The sequence below is a fragment of the Micrasema longulum genome, unplaced genomic scaffold (genome assembly GCF_059751315.1).
Source record: "Micrasema longulum isolate JH-2025_06_02 unplaced genomic scaffold, ASM5975131v1 h1tg001344l, whole genome shotgun sequence".
Classification (NCBI taxonomy): domain Eukaryota; kingdom Metazoa; phylum Arthropoda; class Insecta; order Trichoptera; family Brachycentridae; genus Micrasema; species Micrasema longulum.
Window position 1 is genome coordinate 33425 of NW_028278530.1, and position 11909 is coordinate 45333.

At 33.2% G+C, this 11909-nt stretch overlaps 1 protein-coding gene and 1 non-coding gene across 2 annotated transcripts; one reads left to right on the forward strand and one right to left on the reverse strand.

Annotated features, from left to right (window-relative positions):
* The first annotated feature begins 84 nt into the window (after positions 1-84).
* Positions 85-10765, forward strand: mRpL39 (mitochondrial ribosomal protein L39). Its single transcript, XM_088235217.1, has 7 exons — positions 85-291; positions 387-566; positions 840-940; positions 3647-3788; positions 5965-6186; positions 8891-9114; positions 10576-10765. Exons 1-7 carry the CDS (start codon positions 195-197, stop codon positions 10648-10650), a joined length of 1041 nt encoding a protein of 346 aa, XP_088091343.1. The 5' UTR covers positions 85-194; the 3' UTR covers positions 10651-10765.
* On the reverse strand, positions 4086-4205 carry LOC148275772 (small nucleolar RNA SNORA5). The gene has a single exon (XR_015823943.1). It is a non-coding gene; the product is annotated as a small nucleolar RNA SNORA5 (small nucleolar RNA).
* Positions 10766-11909: the final 1144 nt, after the last annotated feature.

Here is an 11909-nt window from a genome sequence, read left to right on the forward strand (position 1 = left end):
TATGGCGACTATTGAATGCTTCAAGTCTTCGAAAAAATATGAGAACGTGATTAGTCAATGATTTGTCTATGGGTTTTCTGAGTTTCGCTCTTTCTATATTTGTGTTAGTAATCTGTGGTTTCGCTTTAGCTGTCAATTTCAATTTTGTAGGTTGTATTTTGAATTTCGATTTGAGGTTATCGCATGTTAATAAAATGAAGCGAAATATAACGTTATTTGCTCGAAACGCATTTGAAAATGCAAAAAAATCGTCGGTTTTTAAAGATTCAACTTCCTACAAACTTCACATGAGTAAGCTCATCTGCCACTAAATTTAATTAGTTAATCTAAATCTCGACATTTTATAGGTTAGATTGCATTGTATTTGCGGTGTTATTTTGTTACAGGAAATTTTAGTAATCGTGAATCCATTGAACGACGAAATAACGTATTTGATATGGAGAAGACCAGAAAGGAAAAAAATATTGGCAGAATTGAAAAGATAGAAGTTAGATATTTAGGAACACCCCAGGACACTACTCTCATCATGAACAAAGATATGTCAACGCCTTTTGATTGCGCAAAACGTAAGATTTTATGCATATTTATCTTGTGAATCCATAATTTCTGTGTACATGGAAGACTAATCAGGTTACCATCCGTCCCGACCATAATCATTGTTCCGCGGAGATAGCTGTTAAGTAAATAACAGCATTTATCGATACTATTCCTGGCTTCAGATGCGGTGTGCTATATGTGGTGGGCAAGCTGTCAATATCTAAAGGCCTATTATCGAGTTCCCTTTTCCGATCTTTTTGCTTCCTTACAGGTTGAAGTTTGAATATGTTTTGATTTTTCAGATTTAGGACAATTACACACGGAACGCAGTGCCCTAGCGTTACTAGACGGATCATTAGTCTGGGATATGCACAGACCACTAAAACAAAGTTGTACACTCGAGGTAAGAATATATATTTTTAAACTAATTTTCTTTCCATTAGTGATATTGCTCTTGTAAGGTTAGACAGTAGTTAGGAAAATTTAGAAAAACATGATTTCCCTATTATGCAAGATGCACATCCTGTGATGCATATAACACTGCGTTGTTGTATGGAAGGCACTCTGTTATTGTCCGTGGCGAATGGTGATTTTTTCTATAGGTAAGCTATAATTATTTTCATAATTTGTATCCGCATGTACATATTATATACATATAAGTAATAAAGTTACAGGAGCATGCATTCTTTTTCTATGGTTTTGTGTCAAAACAACTTCATCTCTCCAGCTCCAATTTCACCTGCTGGCAACAGAAGACAGAATACCGAATTATTTTAACTAAAATAATTATCATCAATAATCCAACAAACAATAATTAATAACTTCGCGAAATATGTACGTATATTCTCCATTATTTTAATACAGTAGGTACATGTATGCAAAAGTTGAAAAAAAAAAAATGTTAAAAAATATGTATGATAATTTTAAAATAATTTTATTCATAATTCCTTTTTGTTTAGCACTGATTGAAAACACCGTATATTTTTTTTGTAATTTACATTTTATACTGAAAATATTTACTAATTAAAAATAAAATAAACATATTATTGTAAGACGTCACTCCCCATTATGTACACAAAAATAGTTTTTTTCTTTTCCGTAATGGGAAAAGTTAATGTATATTTTTTCTGAAAAACTTAAAAAAAACAATTAGATTAGATTTTGATTTATTTATGCCAAAAAAAATCGTTTTAACTTTACATATTACATTACATAACATAGCAATAACATTCATTAAACATATTCGCAATAATATTGCAACAAAAATGACACGTGACCGCCGCGCTGCGCCGTCAGTTTCGTTTCCTTGTAAACTAAAAATGAATATTGCCAAAATTGACAACACCGAGCGAGGCGCCACTAGCTAAGACGCGCGGACGAAAAAACTGGCGTCATATGTCAACAGAATACTATCAAACGAAAATGGTCTTGAGAAAATAATGTTTGAAATGCTACTCTCCAAATAGAGAAGCTTCAAATAATATCTGTAATCTGCGAGTGAACTCAGCGAGGAAAATATCAGTACTGGGTTTTTGGATGTTAAAATACAGTATATATTTTGTACAGAGAAAAAAGCTGCAATAATTGGGAACGGACAATGCGCTGGGTGCTTATATTTATTTTTTGAGGAAAATATAAACGGCGACGTTAATTTGTAATGAATGTAGATTATTTTATTTATTCTCCCATAGTTAAAACTACTATAAAACATAATTATTGATAGTTAAATATAATGGTAAGCTGCGCATAATCGATTATATGGACGATTCGCTCCTGGTTATTGTTACATAAATAAACAAACTATACGCATGATATTGGTGTGTTCGGTAGTGGCCAGTTTTTCATCCAAATTATTAATAAATCTTGCTCTCCTTTTTAAAAACTTTTACATTGAATGTTTCCCAATAATCACAAGGTAAAAAAAGCAAATATATTAAATTACGTATTGATTTAAGTTAGTAAGTACACATACAATGCATGATGTTTTAGATAGTTAAATATACCAGACCAAAACAGAGATTTGATAAATACTTATGGGTGAATTAATAATGAAGTGAGTATGAAGTGTCTGTGTCTGGGCGGGTGAAAACTACAGTTTTCGATGTAAAATGAAACCAGATTATTGGACTTGGATTATTGTATTTTTCATTACATTTATACATACATATTGGTCGTTCACCGGTTGTTGTAATCAGCTCGTTTCTTATTTTACTAGGAACGGGATAAAGATATTTTTATTTATTTTTCGAGTGAAATACAATCGCTGCCAATTTTATTTTTATTTTTCCATAAATATTGGAATAAAACATTAATATCAGTAGTAAAATAAAATAATTAGCTGTGCATAATCACTTATATGGACCATTCGCCATTGGATAGAAGCCCCAGGTTGAATTTCTGGGATGGTCAACATGAAACAATTATTTAATGGGTCGTATCACGCTGTAATATTTTATCATTATTAAACTAGCACCCGAAGCGTGAGCTTGATTGCCTTACTTTATAGTAAATAGTTGCGATAAGCTGCATTTATTTTATCTTACATCACCTTATGTTCCATCAGGTGCGGATAAGGCTTTAAATATGATAGATATATTTTTTTAATACGTTCGAAATCAACAGTTTGTCGCTGATTTTTTATTTCAAATATACTCGCAAATGTAGAAAAGATGCATGAATACACAAAAAAGTATTTTAAAGCGGTGTGGTGTTCTATTCTCTCTACCCACTCTTTTGAAGAAACATTATGATGGCAATGTACTTAATTAGTTGTGAGAGCCTTATTTTTCATAGTATATATTCGTAGGTATTATTAAATATTGATATTATTCAGTTATTGCAAACATAAATAATGGGAAAAAAATTGAAAATTACAGTTTTTATAATTTAATTTATTTCCAATCATAAAAATATTTTTTATTTTGATATAACACACTTGGCTAAGTCTGTAAGACGGACCTTTGTGTGCAGCCTGTCTATTCCGCGCATTGGGCTCGTTGTGCACACGTGAAAAGAGGCCCAGTCTCGTTGAATTCAGTATAGTGCAACGGTTAAACACCATGAAATAGTCCTTGTTTTTATTTTAATTATATGCATTATTTGTTTGAAGCTTCTACACTACACGATAGCTGACCCACTTCAGGTGAACAGAGCCTTCTGGAGAACGTGCTCCTTCCTACTCGGAGCTGTGGTCGCACGAGCCTTCAAAGATCAGCACCAGGTGCTGTTACACAGCTTCCCAGCCCCCGACGGTAAGACTACTGTTATTGTTTTTAACATACAGTAAAACTTCGTTTTTACGTTTTCCGCTTTTAACACCGAAATGTCATGACCCATTTTTCTTCATACATTCTCATACAAATATTCCCCCCAATTAACGTTTGTGCATTTTTCATCACCCTTGTTTTACGTAAAAAAAAATCGGAATTCATTTGATGTGTCAAAAAAACCAAAATTATGTCGTAATAATGGTGCCACGGTCCGCATGCCAACGCGTGTGCCAGGCGAATGTAGAATAAAAACAGGTAAACAACTAATAAAGGATAAATTATTGTCTTAACCTAAATTCAAAGCAGGTGCAGTGTAATTGACCCTTTGTGTTTAAGTGTCTTCCTTTAGGGCTAGTTTTAGTTTTCATTGGAACAAAAACTCATATTGACTTATACAAATCATGATACGCGCAGTTGACAAACGTTTAGGAACAATAAAGTTTTAATATCAATAAATATATGTTTGAAATATAACAATATATTTTTATTTTATTTATTAATAACAAATTAAAATACAATATTACAACTAAATACAATTTTTTACATTAATCAAATACATATATTTACATTAACGTTTCCCATTACGTTAAATAAATAAACGATTCTTGTGTACATAATGGGGAGTGACGTCTTACAATAGATTATTTTATTTTAATCAATATTTTTTTTAGAATAACATAAATAAATTACAAAAAAGATATTAACGATGTTTTCAATCAGTGTTACATAAAGAAGAATTATAGATGTAATTTTTTACTTCTCTCTTAAATATATTGTATTCCTGACTGTACTTTTTATTATCTTTGTTCATTTCATTAAAGAAAAATATTCCTCTGTAAGTATAATGATGTTGTGCAATAGTTGTTTTTAATTTAGGAATTAAGATATTACCACCTGTTTTAGGTCGCGTACTTACGTTTTGAGACCTAGAAATACTACTATTTATTTTATCTTTACGTATTTGAAGCAAACAATTCTTTTTATATAGCAATTTTATATTTAAAACCTTAAATTACCAATAGTTATAAAAAAGATGGTTTAACAAGTTGTCATAAAAGTGTGAAACAATTTTTCAGCGATCTATATGACAGTTGTTTTTAGTGATGCCATAGAAAAAAGTGATACCGTAGAAATAAAATATCTCAACATTTAGGGGAAAAAATACTGTACGTTATTTTACACAAATTCAAAATTTTATTTTCGTTATTTTTTATTCACACATAAAATAATTTTAACATGCTGTTTTTAAATCAAACAAAAAAACAGATAAAAATATTTTTAGTGAAATCATTGAAAATGGTAAAAAAATTAACAATACCCAATTATCACCGTTTTTACAACTTTTCTGGATGTATATGTACACTGTAATAGTGTAGCAAATTAATTTTATTTTTATGTTATTCCTATTTTTTCAATACATTTTTCATTTCCTCACTTTTAGCGTTTTCCTCAGTTTTACACTTTTTTCTTGCTCCCTTTAAAAACGTAAAAAAGGGGGTTTTACTGTATATAAGTACTTTTAATTCTTTTAACATCAAATTTACACTCTTGTATCGTTTTTTTTTTTTCAAAATGATTCTTAAAGTTTTGTTTTGTAATATGGGAAGTTTGTTAGAATTTTCCAGGTTTGATCAAAATAATATGCTGCTACAATAGTTAATGAGTGGTTCAATAATTGTGTTATATAAAAAACAATAAAATAAAATACTTAAACTCATTAAAATAACATTATATCCATTCATTTGTTAACCCATAGAAAATTTGTCGATAATGATCCTTAAGATAAAAATAACTTTATTTAATTTACTTACATATAACTTTGAATTATGTATCCTTACCTCTGTTATGTATAAATACATTTAACTTTTTAATAAATATACCAGTCTCGAAGATGTCGCGAAAGCGATGAAACCGGTCACTGGATATTCCAAATTTGTGGATTAAAGTATCACTCGTGTTTTATTTATATAATAAATTGTGTTATAAATAATTTTACATGAATCCTTATCAACAGACCTTCTAAATCTTCCCAAAATCATTATTTTTTTGCAATCTTTTTCATTACCGTCTTAATAATTTGATGAAATGTAAATTTGGAATTGTTTATGGATAGTAAATAAATCGATGCGCTTCATGTTTTACAATCTTATTTTTCCAGTACGTTCCGGCTCTTTCGTATACGATGTGGAGTTAGCCGGGTTGCCCGACTGGCAGCCCGAAGCCTGGGAACTGCGGGCGCTGTCGGCCGAGTTCGTGAAGCTGTCGCGGAGCACTCGCCCCGTGGAGAGGCTCTCCGTCTCCGAGGAGGTAGCGCTGGACATCTTCCAGGACGACCCGCACAAGAGCAAGCAGATACCCGACATCGCGAGGAAAAATGAAGGTAATTGAGAAAGACCACTGTGAAACATTGGATAAATTTGTAAAAATAATAAAAAACATTTTAACTAAAATGGACTACTTTGAACGATGTCACTGTTTCATAAGAATCATTATTTAATTAATTCATCATTCCATGTTCGTTCCCTAGTTAGAGCATATGGTATCCACAAAGAGCCTCCATGCATCTCTATCGGCTCCCAACTCCTCTGCGTCCTCCTAAGTTATGTTCTCGTCTCGAAGTTCTGACATAAACTGCCGATGAACAGTCAGCAGTGAACGTCCAGGACGTCGAGAACCTGATGCCTTGTAAAATAGGCAAGCGTGGTTAAGGCTCTCAGGAGGCATGGAGGCAATCAGCACATGGGCGAGCCAACAGTATTGCCTCCGCTTGATGACAGTTGTCACCGGAGTTTGCTGCGTCCGTTCTCTTATTACTTCATTCCGCACAAAGTCAAACCACCGCACACCCAAGATTCTTCTGAGACACCTTTTCTCAAAACTTAGTATTTTTCTGTTTTGGGCCCCTGTGAGGTGCCACGATTCGCATCCGTAGAGAAGAATAGGTGTTACGCAGGCGTTATATAGGCGGTATTTGGTTTTCTCTGAGTAAGTATCCGATCTCCGATCCGATTTAATTATTATTATTATTTTTTTTTTTTTTTATTATATTGAAAACATATTATACATAATTATATACAATATTCCCAAGGAGTTTTTTAAAAAAAAACTCATTTAGGGACATACAGATAATAATTTTTTTAGAGACGTTTTTAAATTTTAAACTATAATATTATTTAACAAAAGCAGAAAAATTAAAATTATGATATACTACAAATTAAAAAGGGTATGAAAAATACTTGAAAATAACAGAATAAACAGAATACTAGGCATGGAAATAAATTCAAAATAATGTTTACATTATGCAATCTCGGAAAGAAAATTGAAAAAGTTTAAAAATTACATGGATGTATATATACATACTGAACTAGTACAAAATAAAATCATTTTTTTTAATTAACAAAATATGCGCACACCCAATACAGGTTAATTTTTTTTATCAAAAACGTTGAAAAAATTGAAATTATGTATACAAGCCAAAAAAAGTATATAAAAAGAAAAAAACACAAATAACATTTATATAGTATTAAAAATTACATATACAAGCAAAAACGGTGAAATATTAAAAGGTATATGTTCAAAATGCGCATTCTCTATAAACTAACATTATTTATTCAAAGTACTTCTGGAAAAAATAATTCTTCAATTCGCACGTCCTGTTTCTATATTTTGAAATAGGTACTTTAAATTTTTGTGGCAATTTATTAAATTCCTTGAAACCTATGTATTGTAAAGATCTAGTACCAAACTTCGTAGACTTCACAGATCCAATATATATATTGTTTTTTGATCGAGTACTGTACCGATGGATGTCTCCAATGAAAGCTGGCTTTATGTTACTGTGCATTGAGTCGAGAGTAGTATTAATGATAGTGTCAGTTATCTCGAAATAGGAAAGCATGCTAAAAGGCATGATTTTTGTTTCAAAATAAATGTCCCTTACATGAGTATCATACGGTAGGTGAAACACATTTCTGATCGTTCTATTCTGAATAATCTGCACCTCAGAAATTTTGCTCTTAGTTGCAAAACCCCAAACACAGCATAGGTATGATAAATGCGAATGGACCATAGAAAAATAGATTGCTCGAAGCAGCGAAACTGGAAGCATTCTCTGAAATCTGTACAGTATTCCAGCTACAGGGACAATTTTTCCTTTCACGCGCTCAACATGTTCATTCCAAGTAAGCTGCGAGTCCACTAACAGTCCCAAGTACTTAGTGCTATTTTTTTTCTCCAGACGATCAACAATTGACCAATGATAAAAGAGTTGTGTAAGATTTCCAATGGACCAATGGGCAGAACTGATCGAGAATAAGCGGAAGAGAACCTCTGACGTCACACGCGGAGTTATTTCAGAAATGCAAAACTCAAAAAAATTGTAGCGCTGATAATACGATATATAAAAATTAAAAAAAATTTTTTTTGGCTTCTTTTAATTTTATTTAAGTTTATTGTGCACACAGTGCTATATCAGTATAATTACAGTGTTATTACAAAAACATAAACCTAGCACAGCACCAATTACGTACACAACACAATATATAATACTATTTCTGACAGGACAACAAATTGTGACAAGAATATGTTTAACGCATGACTCTACTTGTGTGAAATTTGGCATTTGTTTTATACATTTTTTTCAAAAATAGGCTAAATATTATTAATTGAGGTTAATGTTAATAGATTAATCGAGGCTAAATATTGTTAAAAGAGGCTAAATATTATTATTGTAAATGAGACTCGGCTTCCGTTTGTAGCGGAGAGCTGAGTCGTTAAATATATCAAGATCGCACATCTTCTCAAATTTGGCAAAATGACTGATCGCTCTTCCTAACAGAGAATTCTGAGTTGCTCAGGTGTTGAATTTGTCGTTGCTCAGTAACGTAGTATGCCTAGTGCGAAGAAGGGGAATATTAAAATTGATTTCGACCAGCAAATCGGCACAGTCGATCCGATCATTAAGTAAGTTATAAATAAACAATTGATCCACAATCATGCGCCTTTATAGTCTATTAACAAATATATATATATTTTAAAACCACTGAACTTCTTTATTCCATGGGTATGTACTTGGATGATTCCAGGAAACGTGATTCTCTATCGAGCCGGCGACCACATAGACATATCCAAGGGTCCCATGATCGGCAGCAGTGCCCAGATTGGGAGGGTCGCCATCCCCGCCGTGCACCGCCTGAGCAGCCCCGAGACCGGCCTGACTCTGCACAGGTTCCAGGGGGTGGCCCTCCCCAGCGAGATCATCATCAACCACGTGGCCTTCAAGATACTCACCGACAGAGCTGCCAAACTGGTGATTTTTTTATTCACTACTCTATTCTCGATCCAACATAACGCACCCCCAGAATTACAATATCGGAAGTCTAAATTTGGCAGTTTTGAGTTATTTATTTATTTTTATTTTTGCACCACAACAGTCCAGGAGGCCCAATTACAGTGGTGAATTACATCACAGAACACCCAGGCTAGAGAAAAATCACATTCTAATTTTTGTGTTCTCACCGGGAATCGAACCCGGAACTTTTGGTGCGTGAGTCAAGCGTCTTGACCACTACACCACGGAGGCCGCCAATGAATGCAGTTTGACTACATTTTGTTTTCTCTTTGGAGAAAAATCACTTACCTCTATGATTTTTTTGGAGCAAGATATACCACAAACATCTGCATTGTTTGAAAGTCTGTATTCTTCTGTATTCTTTGAAGTTCTCAACAATGTTTTTAGTTTGTCCAAATTTTTGTAGACAAGGACTGGATTCAACCCCCTACGGAGCTGTTAATATTAACACACAGTAAAACCTTGTTTTTAGGTTTTCCCGCTTTTTGCACCAAAATATTAAGATCCAATTTTTTTTCATACATTCTCATTCAAATATTCCCCCCAATCAATATTTTTTGCGTTTTTCATAACCCCGGTTTTACATTGAATTTAAAAAAAAACTTATTCGATCTGTCAAAAGACAACGAGCCGCGCGCTGCTGGATGAATGGAGAATAAAATTGAGGAAACAAAAAAATGTGTACATTATTGTCTCGAACTAAATTCAAAGTAGGTGCAGTGTAATTGACCATTTTGTTTAAGTGTCTAATTTGGACATTTTACTATATGCAGTTGACACATGTTTAGCATAAGAATAATTACCTCTCTCTAGTCAAAGCATCCACGCCAATTTTCGAAGCAAGCGATGTTGGACTGATTCAATGTGATTTATGCAATTCTCATAGAATGGAGATCAGACCACGGAGGCATGTTCTTGGAGAGGGCGAGCAGTTGAGCAATAAAGAGTTTTGATTGTACGGACATTAGTCGAATCAAAGGATATTCTGTTAATGAAGCCAAGTAATTTCAGTGATTTATTTACTGTATTATCTATATGCTCTTTGTATGTCAGTTTATAGTCCAAAACAACTCCTAAATCTCTGATGGAATTAACTACATAAATTTTGGAGTTTTCTATTAGGTACTCGAAGGAAATTGGTTGTTTTGTTCATTATTGTTTGAACTGACATTATTTTATTACAAGCTTTCAAAATGAAATGTCACCTTTCCTGTTCGCATTCGATCAAGGGAATAAGGCTTCCAAAGCTGCTTGCGATATTTGCGCAGCGTACAGTAAAAAATTGAGGCTTGAAAATACAAAGGTTGGCCCAGAAAAAGTATTCCGGTTCTATTATATTACACAAAACCGTATTCTTCCTCTTGGGCACTGTAAATATAAATGTAATAATATGATTTTTAATCTTCATTTTTATTTCAGAATCCCGCAAAATCTCCTCTGGACCCTACAGCGTATGCATCTGATACCGAGGAACGCATCACACAAGCCGTATAGATAGTATAGATGAACTGCAGACATTTTGTGAGCTTTACATAGTTTAAATACTTAGAATGAGATAACCGAAAAAAACGTTAATTTTAAGGAAAAAATATTAATAAAAATGCTGTTGTAATATTGTGTTTGATTGTTTATTTAAAAAGAAATATTCAATGATGATATCGCTGCTTTAATTCAAAAGGGCCAAAAATCGAAATTATTATTTTTTCAGTAAAGCCAATTGATGTTTCTAGCATGAGTTTTGGTTTATTTTGGAAATGACAGCCAAATTGTTTAAATACCTTCCGCTTTTAAGATAGTGGTGGTGCCATTTATATGTTTTTACTGCCATTTATATGTTTTGGTTGTCGGCTTTTCCTCGAGAAGTAGGAACCTGAGCAGCCTGGCAGTACCTACCGCATTGCAACAATTCACAAATTCCATATTCAAATAAAACTGACAGCTGTATTTTTTCTTCAAACAAATGAAGTCTTCTGTGATCCGCACTATAAACTAACAACAACAAATAATATTCGTACCGCTATCTTGCTGTTTAAAGTTACCGCTAAAGTGTCAGCATTATTATCACCACCGCATCCAATATCCAAAAAGACTGATGAACAAAGCAGAATAAGAAAGAACCTAACATTCGCATCATCCCATTCGGAGCGATGGGGAACACTTCAACACAGGTGAGTCGATTTCCATTGCATATTAAGTGGCAGTAAACGTCCTTAGTAACGTGTGTGTTGGCTGACCTTGTTGGACCATCTTGGATAAGTTCATGCTCTCTAAGCTATCGAGGAATTAACTTTTGCGCCTCTCTCTCGCGTCACCAGGCGGTAAGGATGTTTTGCCTATAACTCTGACAGTGGTGCAAGCTAGCGTAACTGCTACATTTTCGTCGGTTACGTTGTTTTGCTTAGCTTAAAAATAATATGTCAACATTATTTTTTTATTTTTTTTAATAGTGGAATGATGCAGAGTAATACATAGAAAACTATAATTGGCCCATAATTTTGATTCATTTGTAAATATTGTATTTTTTTTGTCATTATGGCTGTTGTTTTCTTTTAATAAATATTTACATTTATTTCAACAGAGAGGGAAAACACCTTTGAGAAGGGAATATGGAAGTCTAGGCATTTACAGGACTTTTGACCTGTCATTGGCTGGTTTAAGTGGCCACTTTACACACTGTAACATTCACCATTCTGCCCATGTTCAAACACCCACATTTCCTCAACTCTTCCATCTGTTGACTTTTGTGAAGTAAA

What these genes read in the sequence shown, in the direction of transcription:
- mRpL39 (XM_088235217.1), top strand. Translation starts at nt 195, where the DNA reads ATGAAGCGAAATATAACGTTATTTGCTCGAAACGCATTTGAAAATGCA. An exon ending in TTCCTACAAACTTCACATGA is followed by an intron (nt 292 to 386) that starts GTAAGCTCATCT and finishes ATTTTGTTACAG; the next exon opens with GAAATTTTAGTAATCGTGAA. An exon ending in GCCTTTTGATTGCGCAAAAC is followed by an intron (nt 567 to 839) that starts GTAAGATTTTAT and finishes TTGATTTTTCAG; the next exon opens with ATTTAGGACAATTACACACG.